The sequence below is a fragment of the Amblyomma maculatum genome, unplaced genomic scaffold (assembly GCF_055883805.1).
Source record: "Amblyomma maculatum isolate TAMU_Amacu unplaced genomic scaffold, ASM5588380v1 scaffold_13, whole genome shotgun sequence".
NCBI lineage: Eukaryota > Metazoa > Arthropoda > Arachnida > Ixodida > Ixodidae > Amblyomma > Amblyomma maculatum.
Genome location: NW_028146738.1, coordinates 27,056,425 through 27,076,792, shown reverse-complemented (window position 1 = coordinate 27,076,792; position 20,368 = coordinate 27,056,425). Strand labels below are relative to the sequence as shown.

General features: G+C 46.6%; 1 protein-coding gene and 1 long non-coding RNA gene across 6 annotated transcripts in view; both read right to left on the bottom strand.

Annotated features, from left to right (window-relative positions):
• The window catches only part of LOC146172423 (uncharacterized), a 501,238-nt gene that overhangs the window by 321,327 nt on the left and 159,543 nt on the right, over positions 1-20,368 (bottom strand). The window lies entirely within an intron of this gene.
• The window catches only part of LOC146172427 (uncharacterized), a 63,283-nt gene continuing 53,191 nt past the window's right edge, over positions 10,277-20,368 (bottom strand). For 2 of the 4 annotated variants that reach the window (XM_084586046.1, XM_084586044.1), the window contains exons 3-5: positions 18,455-18,632; positions 15,286-15,363; positions 14,258-14,405 (exon numbers count right to left, since the gene is read on the bottom strand). In XM_084586046.1, the coding sequence (XP_084442172.1) occupies positions 14,348-14,405; positions 15,286-15,363; positions 18,455-18,632 (314 nt within the window). In that variant the 3' untranslated portion in view covers positions 14,258-14,347. Of the gene's footprint in view, positions 12,057-14,257; positions 14,406-15,285; positions 15,364-18,454; positions 18,633-20,368 lie in introns of those variants that run through there. The other 2 variants (XM_084586045.1, XM_084586047.1) reach the window with 2 other exon arrangements.

Genomic DNA, 20,368 nt, shown 5'->3' with positions numbered 1-20,368 from the left:
CAGAACTCTCTGCCATGACCTGTGTATCTTGGGTGGCCCTACACAGCAGAGCTCACGACTTCATCGAGATTCGCAAGCCCCTCCGCCACGACAAGGCAGTGATCCATGAAGGGTCAAAAGTAAACCACTAACCTTCCCGGTGTACACAGGGTTGCTGAATATGAAGGGAAAAAATGTTTTGACATTGTACAAATTATTACTGCCCATTAGGGAATAGAAAGTTTTAATTTTCTGTCAGAATTGCTTTGGGCAATTATTATCCAGAAGTAATTTTCGACTTTGGCAGAATCGCCTTTTTGTACAAATTGATTGTTTCCTTGAACTGAGCGACATAGGACGTACCACAATATCCATACTTACACGCAGACCAGAGCAGCGCCGGAGCAAATACGCTGCGACCTCCTGCCCGAAGATATGCCACGTCTGCATGCTAAGTTGCTATTTGAAAACTTTTGCACATTTTATTTGCAATGGCACTTTTCAGGTCGTCAAGCGGAGGTTTTTAAACGAAGCGGCGCCCAGTAAAACTTTCGTGGGGAACAGGAAGGGGAAAGGCGAACGCGAGACTCGTGTCTCCGGCTTCTTTTCGCCTCTCTCGAGGCAGTCCACATGCGACATCGGCCGAAGAAACAGCGTGTATATAAGAAATTTCGTCCTTACCTGCACGGGCGTCACTTCACGGCCATCACTGACCACCACGCCCTATGCCGGGTATCCCCTGAAAAATTTGTCCGGTCTTTTCGGGCGGTGGATGCTCCGCTTTCAAGAGTCCGACTTCACTGTCACTTACAAATCGGGCAAGAAGCACAAGGACACCGCCGCTCTTTCTGGTTGCTCTATTGCTTCGCCGTCGCGACACATGTCCGCGCATTCCTCTGCTTTCCCAACGGAGTCACACCATTTAAAACCAACAGTTGTCCACATTTTGAGCGCCGCCTCTATTGCTCCAACGCCAGATAGAGATTGCAATCTTGCTCATCAGAGTGCGTACCCTTACTGTCGAAAGGTGATTGATAGTCTCACCGGTGTTATTATATCTCCAAATGCCCGTCTTCGTCGTGGGCTCTGCAATTTCAAGCTACAGGATGGCAAATTATTTTGGCACAACTACGGCTCCCTGGGCCACACCTAGGTTCCCGTAATTCTTTCTTCCCTACGTCCTCAAATACTACAAGCCTTTCGCGACGACCCCACCACCGGTCACCTTGGATACCACAAAACCTACGACAGCATTAAAAGTTGTTTCTTCTGGCTTGGCCTTTCAACCTTAGTATTAAAATATGTAGAGTCTTGCATCTCTTGTCAACAACGCAAGCGGTCTACGCCGCCTCTTGCCGGTCTCTTGTAACCTCTTCCATGTCCTTTCAAGCCTTTCGAAGTCTTCGGAATCGACTTGTATGGACCTCTGCCCTTGACTCCAGCTGGCAACCGCTGGGTCGTTACTGCTGTTGACCACCTGACACGATAACCTGAAAACGCAGCACCTCCTTCCGGCTCAACCTCCGAAATCGCCAACTTCTTCTTCCACGCCATTCTTCTTCGCCACGGCGCCCCTCGCCTCCTTTGCGATCGTGGCAAGTCATTCCTCTCCACTGTCCTCACCGCAGTGCTTCATGCTTCAGGCATGGTGCACAAAACTACATCTCCTTACCTCGCTCAGACCAATGACCTCACAGAAAGCTCTCATCGCACGCTTTCTGATATACTATCCCCCTACATTCACCCTCAGCGCAACAACTGCGACTCTTTACTCCCCTTTGTCATCTTCGCCTACAACACTGCCGTTCAACGAACCACCACCTACTCTCCGTTTTTTCTTCTTTATGGCCGCCACCCTGCCTTCACCTTCGAAGCATCCTTCTTCTCAGCTTCCACTCCTTCTGCCGCGCCTTCGCACTAACAGTTCGTGTCTCGTGTCGCACACTGCCATGATCATGCCCGCCTTCAAACGGAAGCCACTCAAGCTTCCAGCAAAAGCACGTATGATACGACCCATCGCTCAGTGTCTTTCCGCCCTGGAGACAAAGTGTTACCCTGGAAACCTACTCGCATCCCCTTTCTGTGTGAAAAGTTTCTGAGCCGTTTTATTGGCCCGTACACAGTTCTAGAACAAACTTGCCCGGTAAACTATCTTATCACACCTGCATCGCCTGTTCTCTATCGTCGGTGTCGCGGCACCGGGATTGTCACGTGTCGCGTTTGAAACGCTTTGACCGGCAACCTTGCGATATAATTTGCGAAAAGGATGGTCGCTTTCGTTCGCGAGGGGAAAGGTTGTAAGCACTGGGAGTGACCTTCATCTTCATGTGAGCGTAATAATCATCGGTAATCGTGTCTTGGGAAGAAGACGAAGTGTTGATGAACGGTGGCTAGTCGGTAGCTGCTGCGTCGGCCAATCTGGATTAGAAAGGTGAATTTGCTGGTGCGTCCTTCTGCCTCACAATATATATATATATATATATATATATATATATATATATATATATATATTGTTAGGCAGCGCTGCATAATTGACGTAACTATATATATCATCATCATCATCATCAGCCTGATTATACCCACTGCAGGGCGAAGGCCTCTCCCATATTTCTCCACTTAACCCGGTTCTGTGCTAGCTGCATCCACTTGACCCCTGCGAACTTCTTAATCTCATCCGCCCACCTAACTTTCTGCCGCCCCCTGCTACGCTTTCCTTCCCTTGGAATCCAGTTTGTTACCCTCAGCGACCATCGATTATCCTCTCTTCGCACTACATGTCCTGCCCATGTCCATTTCTTCTTCTTAATTTCTACTAGAATGTCGGTAACTTGAGTTATTTCTCTGACCCACTCTGCACGCTTTCTATCTCTTAATATTACCCCTACTATTTTTCGTTCCATAGCCCTCTGGGTTGTCCTCAACTTAAGTAGAACTCTCTTGGTTAGCCTCCACGTTTCAGCCCCATAGGTGAGTACAGGCAAGATGCAACTGTTGTATACTTTCCTCTTGAGCGATACCGGTAAGCTGCTAGTCATAGTCTGCGAGTGCTTGCCAAATGCGCTCCATCCCAATAGTATTCTGCTTATTTCCTTTTCGTGGTCCGGGTCTGCGGTTACTACCTGTCCTAAGTAGACATATTCGCCTACTACTTCCAGTATTTCGCTACCTAATGTAAACTGCTGTTCCTTCCCGAGGCTGTTGAACATTACCTTAGTCTTCTGCATATTGATTTTCAAGCCTACCTTTCTACTTTTCCTGTCTAGGTCATCAATCATTATTTGCAGTTTATCCCCCGAGTTGCTTATCAAGGCAATGTCATCAGCAAATCGCAGATTACTGAGGTATTCTCCATCTACCCTTATCCCTAACTGCTCCCATTCCAAGTCTCTGAATACTTCCTCTAAACAAGCTGTGAATAGTACTGGGGAGATTGTGTCTCCTTGCCTAACACCTCTCTTTATGAGAATTTTGTTACTTTCTTTATGCAGAACTATGGTTGCTGTGCAGCCGCTATATATATATCTTCCAGCACTTTCACGTATGGCTCGTCTACCCCCTGATTTCGCAATGCCTGCATCACCGCGGAGGTTTCAACTGAGTCAAATGCTTTTTCGTAATCAATGAATGCTATGTATAAGGGCTGGTTATATTCCGAGCATTTTTCTATCACCTGATTGATGGTATGGATATGATCGATAGTAGAGTACCGTTTCCGAAACCCTGCTTGATCCTTTGCTTGATTGCAGTCTAAGGTTCTCCTGATTCTATTAGCGATTACCTTAGTAAATATATACTAACTATATATATATACTATATATATACAATATATACGTTGAGAAAAACAGTCAGAGGTGGTAAAGAAATAGTATGTGTTGACGTTTCGGACGCGAAACCGGCCTTCGTCGGAAGAAACTTGGTTACAGGCAATGTCTTATATTTATACGCTATGTCTATCAGTATCAGTACTGATGACGGTGACCATCTATTAATAAACCAAACACAATATAGGTAACACTCGTGTGTGATGTCCTGGTCATAGGGCTCTTTTCGGGGCGGAGAGCGGGAATCACGGACGTATTAGGTCCAGTAACATATTTATTCAAAGCTCAATGCCCCCGCTCACCCGACAGTCTTGAGGTTGCGTCTGGACGCCACTGCGATGATCCAGTGCTTGAGGTGGGAGATGATGGTCATAGCTACAGGCAGCGCTGATGGTGACAGTGTACACGATGAGCTTAATAGGCGTGCCACCAGGATTAGCGAGCCGTCTTCGTATCTTCAGGCTGTCGTCCCTCGGGTGACGAGGCAGGGTTGACTGGCTCTAGAGCATCTCTCGTTCCTCTCTGCCCCGCCTTCTTTCTGTTGCTTTCCTTGTCGCCTGCATGAGTGCTAATGCGAATTCTCGCGCTTGTTCAGGCGAAGTCACAAGTAAGAAGAGTGGCTATTTCACAAAGAGGAACTATTTCACGGCTGGCTAATCACGGGTGAACTTTTGAGCGACTATCGAAATATTGTCTAGCAGATCGAAACCCTCCGTGCGACTTCGCCAGTGACACGTATAAAAACTCTTCCCGCGAGGGCGTCTGACATTTATTGCTTGCGTCGCGTTCGCGCGAGTTTTTGCATACATGAGCTCACTGCTAAAACAGGTCGTCAAAAAATAACGATTTCCAGCTGGAGATTTCACGCTGCAGAAGCACACGTTACCCCTTGACTGGGATCACACCATACTGCGCAAAGTCAAATGTGTCAAAATGTTTCTCAAGAACGCGCATGTTAAGGAGATGAAATCTGAAGTCACCAACTGATTTCTGAAGAATGGCCCATCTACGATTCTGTCGTGGCTAGCGTGAGTGTGCTAACGAGAAAGCGACGCCTGTTCCTCGTCGATCCTGTCGCGTAGTGTCAGCCCTTAAACATCTGATGGTATGGTTCATACAGAGCAATTGATTCACGAAAATGCGCTCATTCATATGCATCATGAATGCGACAGGTGAAATACTGCCCCCCCCCAAAAAAAAAATACGTCTAGATTGCAGAAATGCTAAAGTTTTAGCGTTGCTGCTGCACACGGTGAATCGCGTTTGCTGTCGTTATCATCAACCCTTATAAATAGCACTCTCCGATCATGGCTGGTATCATCATTATCATTAATGCTAACTGCAGAATCATTATAATCGATACTATCATTCTCACACTAGAGAGGAAGAATTACGACGTGATTCTCACGATTGCGTGCCCGGCTCCAGTTTCTCTAACGATCGATATTTAAGCATAGGCAATGAGAATAGTGTACTATTTCATGTAATTATGCTTTTGAGCCTCCACTATATATGGTGCTCTATAATATCAGCCTATCACTGTGACAGGAACGCAAGACCTGCTGGAGTGTATTTTCGAGAGAGTATGCATTTGTTTATCGCCATACAAAAAGCTACCGGACCACCCGACTGGCTTTAAAGGGTGCACACTTTGGCTGTTGTTGCGAGATTGTCATTGTCACGAAACAAGGCTAACATTGGCTGATCATGATGTCCATAAAAGTACATAGTCATGTGTCCATGTTGTGATTGTTTTGTTTTTTTTGTGAAGTAATATATGGTAAAAGTCAGACAAATAGAGAAAAGCGAAATTTCGAGTGTGGCGCTACAGGTTAAAGACATTTGCTGGGCACCCGTTACATGGAGGTTCCATCACCAGTGGAGAAAGGATTTTTATTCGGTTTTATGACTGACAGGCGGAGTGGACAATTTCTGTCCACAGTTGCTGCGGATAGCTGATAGATGCTTTCTCATGCAAAACGCCACAACCAAACTCTGTAAAATATTGTTACGGGGATGTACTTAATCCCTTACAAAAATAGATATTGAATTTCTGTTACGCACGTAATGTGTTTTTGATGAGTCATCAACCACTCAAAGGAGATTCAAGATTAGATGTGTTTTAACATCAGATCCGCAACAGACTTTCCTTTGAGATCACACAAGAAGTTTTGTGCTTGGAAAACGCAACAGTATTTTTGGGTAGGAGCTAATGTGGAAATACATTGACTTTCTCAAATGAGGAAAAGTATACATCACTAAATGAATATATATTCTTTCCTTGTTAACTGCACACTTTCAGAGCCCTATGTTTGCATTTCTGTTTAGCATATGTAGGATGTTGCCTAAGAAACAACTTTTATGTGTTTTAACATGAGATCCGCAACAGACTTTCATTTGAGATTACGCAAGAAGTTTTGTGCTTGGAAAACACAGTATTTTTGTATAGGAGCTAATGTGGAAATACATTGACTTTCTCAAATGAGATAAAGTATACATCACTAAGCGAATGTATATACTTTACTATGTTTTCATTTCTGTTTAGCATGCGCTGTAAAAACAAAAACAACTTTTTGGACATTTGTTTCATTCAAAACACGCTTACACCCTGAGTCTTGGGTGTTTGTGCCATTGCAAATCACTTCTTGCGAAGCGAAGGGGTGCTATATTTGGACAATATGCTTTAGGGTGTTACGGGCAAGGATATTATTGTGTACGCGAACCGACGCACTGCCACACCGCCTCCAAGCAAACGGACGCACGGCCGCTCCATTTCCAATGCCTCCTTGCACCTGCGAGCAGGCCGCTTCGGAAAGACCAGCAGGGGTACCCTGCCAGCGCCGACAACGACGCGCGGACGTAACCCGAGCCGTGCGTTGCCTCGGAACTGGACCGTCCTGGGAGCATGTGCGCGACCAGGGCACGAGAAGCAATGCCTTCTATATAATGCATGATATTTTGCGTGTTTCTTAAGCTTTCGAGCTCCTTCTTGCTCTGCGTATAGATTAGCCGAGCCCTCAGTCATCGCATCGCTTCCGGAAATGTTTAGATACAAATAAGATTTAGTTATTAGTAAAATAGTGTTGGCGCTGCTGCGCTTGCCGGTATTGAAGCTTGGTCGCACTTTTTTTCCTTAAAGGTTCGTGTTACAGCTCCGTGTTCAGCGAAAATTACGCCCAAGGTAGCAACCACCGAAGAGCCAGCGCTGATAAATTTGCCAGCGATGCCAAACTCGACATGTTAAAATGACTCCAGTGGACAAAATAGTGCGCATAGGTATCCAGAACATTAGATGCAAGTTCTAATGGTCAAGAAGTTGTAATTGTTAGAGCAGCCGCAATGGCCTGTACACTTCGAAACATGCTTCAAAATATCAAGTCCCAATCTTATGAATGCAGTCCAGACATAAGAAGCAAATACGTTACCAACGCTACACGGATAATTGTGAATGGAGAACTCACTGACAGCATTCGTGTGCTGTCGTCAGTGAGGCAAGGCTGCCCCCTGTCACCCCTACTGTTTGCGGCCTATCTCGAGCCTCTCTGCCGGTCTATCATAAACAATGAACGTATAACTGGTTTTATGCTGCAGTCAGCACAGGTCAAAATGCTGGCATATGCAGATGACATCGCTGTATTCTGTTCAAGCAGAGAAAGCATTCAAGAAGTTACTGCCCTTGTTGAAAAATTCTGCCGACAGACAGGCTGTGAAGTAAATTGGGAAAAAAGTGCCGGTTTCTGGCATGGAGACTGGGATGTTACGCCTGAATACTTTTCTCGTTTGCAATGGTCAAAATTGCCGACCCAGTATTTAGGCGTGCCTCTTGAATCGTACCGAGATCCCACCCCTTTCTGGGCTGGCCAAGCAGAGAGAGCGAGAGAGAAAGCTGATTCATGGCAGGGCAAGCCGTTGTCAATGTTCTCACGCGCTTATGTGTGCAATGTTTTCCTTGTGGCAAAGATATGGTACGTAATGAATGTGCTTTCGGCGACGCGTTAGCATTCAAAAAATTCATCGTGTCTTTGCCGTTTTCATGTGGGCATCAACATGGGAAAAATGCAGCAGAACCAACCTCTTTCTTCCTGTTAAGGCGGGGGGCTTGGGCCTTGTGCATCTCTTTTTGCGACAGGTTGTCTCGCGTTTTTTTTTCCTTCGTGATCAAAACGACAAATTCTTGAGGACGGTCATGCAAGTACGACTGTGTAAAATGCTTCCAGAATACGTTGTCTGTTCTGGTGAGAATATGAGTGGCGCTTTAAAAGGGTACATGCGCGAAGTTGTCTTGTCTTTCAGAATGTTGCATGCGCGTTTTTCAATGGAATACTTGAGCAAAGTGTGTAAGAAGAAGCTGTACAAAGATCTTCTGGATGTGATGATACCGTTGCCGATTTACCGTGCACCACACCGTGGAGGCCCCGGACAGGATGTCTTAAAGCGTGTGAAAAAGATGCCAGTTAGGCCTTCAGTTAAAACGTTCTTCTTTAAGCTACATTCCAACACATTACCTGTTAAAACCTGGTTACATGAAAGAGGCTTATTCGTTCCCTGGACAACAGACTGTCTGTCTCCTTTGCAAAAAACCAGAGACAATCGAGCACGTCTTTCTGGATTGCTGGGACCCAGTCTTTCACTGGGATGTTCTCCAGAGAACACTAAAGAAAGACCTTCCGTTAGATCCGTATGGCATACGGTTCCTTCCAGTCGAGAGTGAGGGTATTCCTTTGGATTTAGTCATGGTCTTGGGCCTCCACAGCCTGTGGAAAACAAGGATGCAAGTGCAACATGCAGATGTCAATACGCGTTCTGTACGCGAGAACTTTATCGAGAGTGTGCTGCTGCTTAGAGAAACGTATCGGGTGCTTTCTGATCCACCTGACTGGATCAGTGTGCTTGATGAACTGGCTGTCCTCAAAAAATTTTAAACCTTTCGTGACAGCCGAAGTCTGGTTGTTGCGAATTTTACCATTATTGTGGATCTTTTTTGAATTGATGTGAACTCAAAACAGGCAATAAAAAAAAAAAAAGTGGTTAGCGTAGAAAGCTACGGAGTAAGAGGTACCGAGTTCGAATCACGCCAGAGGTGCAGTTTTTTTTTACCTTTTTTTAATGTAGTTGAAGTGCTTCGCTACGTTTTAGCTTTTACTTTTTATCCAAAAGTGAAAGCCATCAGGCGCTCATTGGTCAACACTCAAGAACAACACACAAGAAATGCACACATTAAGTACCAACCAGAAACATGGTGGCCAACTTTCTTGTGAAACTCATCAAAAATGCATCAAGAAAATGTATAGAAATGTTAATATGCATGATGAGAAATGTAATTAACATTTAATCAGAAACTCATTAAGCTTTTTTGTAAGGGATGTAACGGCACTAAGATTCGCTGACCTCGACGCTAAGACGTCAGTAGCCGTGCAGTATTCACTCTGTCAGCGTCGTCCTCTTTCTCAACGCTTCGTCGTGCCCGCGTTCCTTGGTCGTCGTCTTCGTCAGTGAGCACATCACTTTGGTCCTGCGTTTCCCGGGAACACTACACCCCTCGGCAAAAGGCAACGTTCCGGTGTGTATTAGGCTAGCGGTGTGGAGGGGGAGTAATATATCTTGAGGTGGGCGACATGTACGATTTAGGAAGTGGGTGTAGCAGTCGGTGACTTTGGGTGGAGCGGTGCAATCTCATAGATCACGTCGGTCACTGGACGTAGCTACACGGTAAGTACCTGTGTAGTGGGGCAGAAGTTTTTGACACAACCCCACACGGCGGCACGGAAGCCAGAGCAACACCAGAGATCCGGGAGGATAGTGCACATCGCGGTGGTGAGCGTCGTAGCGGCGTTTTTGAACTTCTTGAGATATGGTGAGACTGTGACGAGCAATCTGGCGAGCAGCGTCGGCTCGGACGATGGTATCGCGGGCATAGGTTGTGACGGGGCCAGCGGCGGGAGGCAAGGTGTCGAAGGGCAGTAAGGGGTCTCTTCCAAAGAGAAGATAGAATGGAGAGTAAGTACCCAGCAGTGTCATGACGCGAAGAGTTATATGCAAAGGTGACAAATGGCAGACTAATATCCCAGTCGCGATGGCTGTCGGATACGTACATTGCGAGCATGTCGGTGAGTGTGCTCTTAATAGCTCCGTAAGGCCGTTCGTCTGAGGGTGATACGCAGTGGTGAACTTGTGCCGAACGGAGCAAGAACGAACTATTTCCTCAACAACTCGGGAAAGAAACAGCGGCCACGGTCGGTAAGTAGTTGACGAGGAGCACCATGGTGAAGTATGACGTCGTACAAAAGGAAGTCAGCAACGACTGGGGCGCAGCTGGTTGGAATGGCGCGAGGGATCACGTACCGCGTGGCATAATCGGTGCCTACAGCAATCGATGTTCCCTGACAAGGACTCGGGGAAGGGCCCTGGGAGGTCAAGGCCAACACGAGAAAATGGCTCAGTCGAGAAAGCAATCGACTGCAGATGTACAGGTAGTAGCACAGGGGGTTTCTTCCGGCGTTGACAGAGGTTGCAAGCGCCTACATAACGTTGGACAGAGCGGTAGAGTCCAGGCCAGACGAAACGCCGGCGCACGCGGTCGTATGTGCGTGAGAGGCCAAGATGACCAGCTGTAGGGGCGTCGTGCATTTGTTCGAGAACGGCAGAGCGTAGGTGTTGGGAAACGACCAGCAAGTGCTTAGCGCCATCAGGTCGCATGTTGCGGCGGTATAGCTTATTCCCATGGAGGAAGAACAGGGCGAGGGAAGAGTCACGGCTGTGTGTGCGGAGGCGGTCGAAAAGAGAAGTGAGGGTTGGGTCCAAGCGCTGTTCGTCAGCTATGTGGGAAACGTCCGATATAGAGAAGACACAGGGGTCCGACTCATGGTGAGTAGAGGAAGGGGGATCGACGGGATAACGGGACAGACAGTCTGCATCCTGGTGGAGCCGACCGGATTTGTATACAACGGAAAAGGTATACTCCTGCAAGCGCAGTGCCCAGCGGCCGAGGCGGGCAGCAGGATCCTTGAGGGAAGAGAGCCAACATAAGGCGTGGTGATCGGTAATTACAGTGAAGGGTTGGCCAAACAAGTAGGGTCTGAATTTTCCAGCGGCCCAAACGAGAGCCAGGGGCAGTGTTGGGGAGCTGATTGAAGCGATGTGCAATGCGTTTGTGTTTGGCCTGCTCGAAATGTCGACAAACCTGCAGAACGGAGTTAAATGTAGAACAGTCCTGACAGAGTAGAAGATTGAAGGCATCGTCGGCTATGCCTTTGAGGATGTGCCCCACCTTATCAGGTTCTGTCATGTCTTTATCAACTTTTCGGCAGAGGGACAGAACGTCATGTATATACGTAATACAAGGCTCGGTAGATGTCTGGGCACGTGTGGCGAGGTCCCTCTTGACGGCGAGTTGACGGAAACCGATTTTCCGAACAGGTCACGGAGTTTTTGTTTGCAAACATCCCGGGAGGGTATATCTACTTCATGTGTTGCGAACCACACGCGTGCCGTGCCAGTAAGGTAGAAGATGACATTGGCAAGCATCAGCGTGGCGTCCCACCTGTTGTGCTGGCTAACACGCTCATAAAGCGAAAGCCAGTCCTAGACGTCGACCTCATCTGTACCGCAGAATGGGCCAGGGTCACGGGGGTGGGCTACGACGACAGTTGGAGTTGCGGAGGTAGATGCAGCCGCGTCGGTTGTCATCGTGACGGTTCCGAGGTGACGGCCACTGCGGAGATCCAGCGGCAGATTGTGTCGAACCCGCGACCTCCACCAAGATGTTACGGGGATGTACTTAATGTAACGGCACTGCGATGGGCTGACCTCGACGCTAAGACTTCAGTAGCCGTGCAGTATGCACTCTGTCAGCGTCGTCCTCTTTCTCAACGCTTCGTCGTGCCCGCGTTCCTCGGTCGTCGTCTTTGTAAGTGAGCACATCACTTTGGTCCCGCGTTTCCCGGTAACAATATAATCGCGACAGCCGCCCGCTCGCTGTTCTGGATAACGTATACCCCGTTTGATCCCAGCACTGCTGTGCTGCCGCCTTTGGAAGACTTAAAAGCTCCCTTATAGAGCGATGGAGACGTTTCACGACCATAAAGTGATTTTGAAGGATTCTGTATCTATACTAATAATTAAAGCGTGCATTCGTCATTGATGCTTTCCTTCAATTTACACTGGAGAATGGCTTTGGCAAAGCAGAGACCCTTCGGAATTCTTCAAAAAATTCCTTGCTCATCAGTGCTCTTCTTTTTGCTTGTGCGTTCGTGCGCCCTGGAATAAAAAGATCAAAGAAGAAAGCTATAAGACGAAAAGAATGACCAAGAATGAAGAAAGCGCATATGCCACTTCGGGATAAAACTATGAACAGCCTTCGTGAAGTCATCTTTAGGAGTCTTGTATTATATTATTGCTTGTGAATAGTCATATACACCGACGTTATAAAAGCGATAGCTCATACTTTGCAAGAAGAAGGTTTGAAGGCATTTGCAAGATTTCGACAGTGGAAAGGGCTGCCTGGGCGCATATACGCTGAGGGCGTGCAGGGTTGCACCACCGATGCCACATTTTCTGCCGCCGCTATTGGCAAAGAACCCGACGAGGAGAGTAACGTGCGACTTTAACCGAGCAACCAGGTAGAACGAGAGGAAGAAGACGGCTTACGCGGTATGAATGAGCACAAAAGAAGGGTAGAGGGGCGAGCCTCAGTTCGCAGGTCGAGCCAACGTTTCGACAAATGGACTTGTCTTCGTCAGGATGAAGACGAGCCCATTTGTCGAACCCTTCTTCAGTGCTCATTCATACCGCGTAAGCCGGCTTCTTCCTCTCGTTCTACCTGGTTGCTCGGTCCACTAGTTGAAATGTTGGCTCGACCTGTGAACTGAGACTCCGGTCCTCTACCCTTTTTCAGTGCTCTTTGTTAACCGAGCAAATTTATTAGGATGTTTCGTCAAGGCGATGTATGAAGCATTCGAATTCAAGGTGGGGGCCCGAACCCTACCTAAGTATGGGCATATCACTAGAGCATGGCTTGGGTGGCTCCAAAGTTTTTCAGCGAAAGCCAAGTTAATGTCAAATATCAGCTGGCCCGAAGTAGATTTCATTATGAGTAGGTTAACACACGCTATAGCATTGCCAATTTTGATAGGATCGTCTTTGAATCACATTAGGTATGTTTCGCTGTCATTAAAATACACAATTTTTTTATGAAACTGCCACATGAGCTCTTTATTACTTTACACCACCATCTGAACACTTCTCCTAGCCCTTGCTGTTAACTTCATATTACGTTATACAGCCTATCTACCCTTCACTGAAACAAACATAGCGTCGCGTGACTTATGTTCCGTACTTGCTTTCTACAAAGAATTCCTGCCGAATACGCTCTGACGGAGTTTTTATAGGGGTTGTCCTTTTCTGTTCATGAGGAGGCACTGAGACATCGCAGAAATTGCTGAGAGCACCTAATCATGCTAGCGCATTGGAATATTGACTGCCGAAAGGTCTAATGTGCTATGCTTCATATATATTTATATGCGATAAGAAAAAGGACGGTTGTCTCACTGTGCATAGATTTTCAAAGAGTGTTTTCCTCTGAAGTTTGTCTGACCAAGGCGCTAACGATATCGGTGTCCGAAAGCTCTTGCTTGTGGCAGTCGCTGCCATTATCTGAGTCCTAAGAAAAGACGAGAAGGAAAGTGGTCCTGTAATATCTTCAATCTGCACTGTGTGAAACAGAGACGTAGTGGAAAGGTCATGCGATACCAAATTTGGAGAAGATGCCTCATGAGTTCAAGACTTCGATGGGAAAGCTCGTAGCTAATAGTTAATCGCTCCATGACGGCATTTTTTTAAATCGCTAAGTTTACGTGGGCCGTGTGTCATCGAGAAAACCGGCACCTTTGTACCCATCTGACAGTACTAAAATCAAGTATTTTCACAGTGCGCTTAAAGGTTTATGCTCAGGAAGAAATGCACAGCTCTGGTCCTTGCGTCGAAGCGAGCCTTGCAGAGAAAAACATCTACTCGAAATTAGTGCCAGGGGCAACCTAAATTCGGCATTTCTACAAGGCATGTTTAAATCATAGAAAAGCGGCAAACATTACACAGCAGTGCCCTACAGAATATTATTCACGGAACCATCCCGACAACTCTCATTTTCCTTCTTTCTCTGTTCTAAAGCTAACAAATATAGGTCAATTTACAGAGCTATAGGTGTAGAAAAGTAGCAATTTCACATAAAATGTGCACCTTTTGGGCTACTACAAATGCTTGGTAACATAAACTTGCTTCGACAACTTTTCAGATGTTTGCCACTTGGGTGTAGTCGAAGCCATTTTCATATGATTTCGCACTAAAATTTGCTGTGGAGAATAAAATAAGTCATATTAATACGTTCCTCATAAATCGAACGTTTTGCCTACTTGCTCACCGAGCGCAGTTGTTTTACCAGTTCGATGTCAGAAGACAATGGATAGCATCATACGTTGTTTTTATTTTTAGAAGAAAACATTTTATATACAATATTTTGTACGCATCATAAAACGTCCGAGCAGGGCCTCCTCCTATGTGTCGCTTTCACAAATAAAGCCGGTACATGGGGGGCTCAGACCTGTGCTGTACCTGCGTAGAAAAAAGAAAGAGCTACTTTCGACAAAATGCACGGACCAGAATAAAATGTTAAAATTAGAATTACTGGTCTGCTTAGGGTGAAGTCTTTTCTTCCTTACGACTTACTGTCGTAGTTTCTTTGACAATAGGTTTGCACATTTCTTTTGTAGTGCGGCAGTTACAGCTATATCAATATATCTTTTTTATTAGAAGGACAGCTCTCACTGGTAACCCGGCCCTTAAGGGACATCCTTGAATCCTTACGGCACACATAGGTTGGTCGATAAGCGCTTCAGAAGAACGCGCTTTCGCGCTTAACATTCGTAGCTGCTTCCTTCTGTAAGCATCTTTAACCAATAGAACGATCCCACCGTCTGTGATTTGATGATAAAATTACGAAAATTAAAGGTTGCAGTAAACTTTTCAAAGGATGCCAATAATCCAGAAAAATCGTCTTGAGCACAGGCTTGAGACTTTCGCATTGGCCTTGGACATTTGCAGGAAAAAAACATCGCTTCAACCTAAATAACAATGATATCTATGACACTTTCCGTTCATTACTCCTTAAATGCGACTACAGCGAGCTCTGCAATCATGCTGAAATACTAATAAGCCGATTACACTTTTCGATTTTCCATCCAGCCGCCTGTAAAATATTACTGATTCATCCATCTCGCAGTGGTCTTTCCAAGACATATCTTTATTGGAGACTTGGACACAACTCCTGCCCGAAGCATAACTGCAGCAGCAAAAAAACACATTAGTTTGTTTGATAGGCCGTCCTGAATGGGTCGGAATGGGGAAGCTTGCTTAACTGTTGAAACTTACCGCGAGATCTCGCGGCAAGTTTCAAAAACCAGTGCCACTGGATGCCAGCGCCCCAGCGCCATACCTGATTATGGTCCCAGTATGACGCTGGAAACTGGGCGCACTGGGACGCTTCATACTGGGACGCTCCGCGCTGGCGGTACTGTTCGCCCGGAGAAAAAAGGCATTGGATAAAAATTAAAAAGTAAAAAGTAACGAAACATGTTAAATACATAAAAAAATCCCTAAAAGAGTAAAAAAAATTAAAAACTAGTTCACCAAGCGCGCCTCGAACTCATTCCCCAGGCACAAGTCAACCACTCGCTACGCACGCTAACCACTCGGCGACGCCGAGAACTGGGTTTTTAGGAAAACATTCTTGAATTTTATGTCATGACCCGCATTTATAAGGTTGGGACTTCGTGTTTCCCAGCCTACAAGCCATTGCTACCACTCTAACAATTGCAACTTCTTGATCATTTTAGCTTGCTGTCTGCTCTCGCGACTTGCAACTAATGTTCTGGGTGCCTATGCGCGCTATTTTGTGCACTGGTATCATTTTAACATGTGGAGTTTGACATCGCTGGCAAATTTACCAACGCCGGCTCTTGGGTGGTGCTCTGCTACTGTGGGTGTAATTTTCGCTGAACACGGAGCTTTAGTATAAGCCTTCAAGGAAAAAAGTGCGACCAAGCTTCAATACCGGCAAGCGCCGCAGCAATGACCCTAATTGCGTGTAACTAAACCTTATTTGTATTTAAACATTGCGGGAAGCGTTGCGATGACCGAGGGCTCGGCTGCTTGATACGCAGAGTAAGAAGGAGCGCAAAGGCTTGAGAAACACGCCAAATATTATGTATTACAAGCGCTGTATGTTGTTGCTTTTATGGGCCCATCGCTCGGTAAACTACTCTCTTCCTGGTTTTAGTTTTTCTTTCTGCTGTTTGTACTGGACCGTGGTGCAGGCTACGCTCGCCTGCGATCGAGGCCGCATTGAACATTTTGACAGTAATCATTGTGTTAGAGTGCCCTTAAGATCAGCTGTGAAGTTGGTTATGCATGGTAGCCCACATTATTCAATTCCAGCTTTAGTTGTGCGTTAATCGCCAGTGTGTCATGAGATCGAGGCGCGGCGGTCGTTGTCTCTCTGGAAACACTCGAAACGAACTATGGAAACATGGAAACTCTAGAAAAAAATACTGCCTTTGTTTTCTTACAAATGCGCAAAGACTTCGCAGCAAAAAGCGCTTGCTTGAACCATATTTTTCATATGCCTCCCGATGGTCGATTGAAAGTGCGCTCTTGCCGTGTTGGCCCCTGAGGGATGCTACTCCGGCTGACGCCGCAGGCCGCACCGGCTATACTGGCGCACTGGGAACAGTGCGGCCCCAGCGCACATACAGCGCTTCTCCCAGTGCATCGCGGATGCCAGCGACACACCCAGCGTCAAAAGGCTAATCCCAGCGTTTTTCTTCCATCACCCCAGTGCAGCCAGTGTCTTCCCGTTACTGCTCCAGTGAATATCGCAGACCTCCAGCGTGCCCAGCAGATCCAGTGCAAAACCAGCGCGAAAATCTTACTGGTTTCGCACTGGAGACGCTGGTTTTTGCAATAGGGGACTTATGCAGAGCATAGGGTGTATTGGAAATGCTCCAGTGGCGACACTCGTCAAGAGATTTAAACATCTTGGAGGATGTTGCTTTGCCTGAGACTATATCGCGTCCCTTGCGGAACGTGTAACCTTCCGTAAGCATGTGTAACCAATAGACCGATCACACTGGATTTCCGCCATTTGTTCGATGAGATCGAATCTGTGCTCATTACAGCCTCGGAAGACCACACACTCAAAATGTGAAACCTGCAGAAGACTGTGCCTGCCAAAAATACGGCAGCCCTTGATACGGAACCAGTACACATATTGCGGGCGAATTCGGGCCCCATGCCTGGCACTGGGGGTGACTGGGAGCAGTGCTTCTGCGGCGACCATGACAAAATCACCCAGTGCTCAAACGTGCCTAGCTGAGACATCGAACCATACAGCTCTTTTGAGCCGGGTATCCTAATAAGCACCCCATGGGGCCACGCATATGCTGTTCGGGCCTCTCGATGCATGCCACCAAGCTGCAGCTGCTGTCCTGCTCTGGCGATATATGCCACAGCCTGACTCGTCTCCCACAGCAAGTTGACCTGCCCCGCACCCACACAGCCCTGGAGCCTGCTGACGTCATCCCGACGTCAGTGGATGCCAACGAAATGGCAGTGGCCTACATGGCGTCACGCTTGCTCATCATCTACATGGAGACGGGAAAGCAGTGCTACTGCTCGACAGTGACCAGAACCCAGAGGCGAGTGCTCTGAGGAAGCAGGTCGAGTGTGTGGTGAGCCATTCTACTTTGGCCATGACGATGACGGCGCATGAGGATCGCCACATTTGCTTCTTCGACAACACTATAAAAAGAATTCAGCGGCACTTTGGCTCACTAATGTGCTTTAAGGCAGAAGCCTTCCCCGCCGCGCTGCTTAGGCATTAACTGTGAGACCGTTTGGGATTGGTTAGAATTGTGACAGATACCGCGCTTTTCTTTTGCTGTCAACCAATTTTAAACGCCGCTGATGTCTGCTGTACTGTGTATGTTTCTATATATGCTCTGTGGTGCGGCATTCGTGGAAGCGCCCAGTAAAAGGCGGCGGACGGACGCCGGGATGGAATGCTCGGTGGGGTCAGCTGCGTATATGCGTGAATCCGCTTGTGACGTCATCACCAGCCATGACGTCAGTACCGAATATGAAGTCATTATCTATTGCGGTTATTAGACATCACCGGTTGTGAAATCAGATGACGTTACATCCGGTCATGACGTCACCTGTGACGTCTATAGACTTCCCAAAACCTCTAACCATTACTATTGGTTAGTGATAGCTGATCATGACTTGCACTTTCTGAGTACTAGTTAATATCTGGTTAACGTTAGTTACAAACCCCTTAACTAGAAGGTGATGGTAAGTTATAGTTACGATGACCTCCAAATGCATGGGTTCCTATGGGCATTAGTAGTAAATTATCATGACAATATCTTGAAAATGCCTCAAATCATGTTCCAATATTATCCGATTGCTATTGAATAGGTATCGATACAATGGTGATTGCCATATGCTCACGTAAGTCATGCACCCAAAACGCGGGCACATTTGCCGACGCCGGTACGAGGCATTAAAGGATTTCGCCCTAATACTGCAAAAAAAACGTGGCCCACCTGGTTCCTGTCCAATCTGGCCATAGACCCCAATGGCCTCTACCTCCTCTCAGGAAGCCACGACCGCTATCTCCGGTTGTGGAACCTGGACAAGATGCGCACCGAAGGGGTGGAATCCCGAGAAGCGCAAGACGCATGCCGGTCCGCGTACTCCGGTGAACCCAGCCTGGGCCGTCCTCTGCACATGAGTTAATAGACAGTGAACACTGGGGGACATGCGAAGTTTTGTTATACCTAGCACTGTAATTCGAAAAACAGCACATTACGTGTGCAGCGATATTAAACGGGGCTACAGCAGTTTTTTTTAACTTCTTAGGTATGCTGTTGCGAAAAAAAGATGTAAAATTGAGGAGTAATCAATGAAGATACAAAAAACTTCAAAAATTGATACATTTAGCTTACTGATCACCATCCTATCGAACACAACTAGTAAACCCGATTTGACACTCTTCTGAGCACTCAATCTTTGGAGTAGATATGAAAAAAGCGTCAGTGCCATTTTGGCGCTATGACCCCACCGGCTACCCTGCGCTGTTGTAAGCTTTCATAGGAAGAACCAGGACAGTTGATGCTTGTACTAATCTGTGTTTTCTCTCAAACTAGGGGCTACAAAGCGAAAAGGAATATGGGTGGTCATAAAAAAGAGCAGCATAGAAACCAATTCTACACGCCACCGATGCATGAGGAGGAATTAATGCTGATTGTGAAAATCATTATCAATATTATGCAGCCCTGGCTTTGCATAATCATTTCGGTTGGTAACGTATCGGCTGTTACTTATAATTTACTGATTCTCAGTTTGTCCCCAATTGGCCTTTGATAATGTTGGCTATTTATTCGCAACATAAACTTATAACTTATGTTCCTTAATGCTACCCACTGTATTTAGGATCGAGTTAGAACGAGAGGAAAAAGATGACTACACGGTATGAAAGAGCGATGAAAAAGGGTAGTGGGGGAAGGGCGGGGGGGGGGGTGGGGTAAGACTCAATTCGCAGGTCGCGCCAACATTTTCAGAAATGAACTTGTCTTGGTCTGAGCCAGACGAAAACAAGACCAATTGTCGAAATGTTGGCTCGACCTGCGAGTTAAGGCTTCCCCCCCTACCCTTTTGCAGTGCCCTTTGATACCACTGTATTTAGGCGTTATATCTTGGTTTTGTCAAGATTTACATCCCCTAATTTAACAACATGACTCTGGTCGACATCACACGAATATTATTTTGGACGTCGACGTGAATTTTATTCAGGTCCACATCATTCTAGTCTAGCGGAAGCGCTAGCTATGATCCCCAACTGTTAGCAATTATACGACACCTCCCGAAATAATTCAGTGCTATTGTAATAGACGCTGCATCCACCTAATAGAGCCCGAAAAGCTTATTAGGTGTGCCCATTTGATCAGCGTATAATTATAAAGAAATAAAGCGTTTGTAATCAGAATAAATACGAACGGAGGAAACGGCCACTCAAAGCAAGGAAATCATGGAGACTTTTTAGTTAGTCAACAAATATTAATGAATAGTAAAATCATGTGATGCATATAAAGCAATTGATGAAATAATCAGAGGAAAAATGTTCCACAGGAACCATGTTGGATTCGAACCCTCTCCACAACATTTCGCGGCCGGTACTCTACCAACACTGAGGTACCGCTGCAGTTATTGAATTGCTTGTTTGCTTTGTGAGGTTTAACGTCCCAAAGCGACTAACGCTATGAGAGACGCCGTAGTGGAGGACTGGGGAAATTTCGACCATCGGGGGCCTTTAACGTGCACTGACACTGAGCAGCACACAGGCGCCTAGCTTTTCGTTCCAGTCGAAAGCAGCCGCCGAGGACCTGGATTCGATCCCGCGTCCTTGGGCACAGTGGTCGAGCGCAGTAACCACTGAGCACCCCGGCGGGGTTTGAATT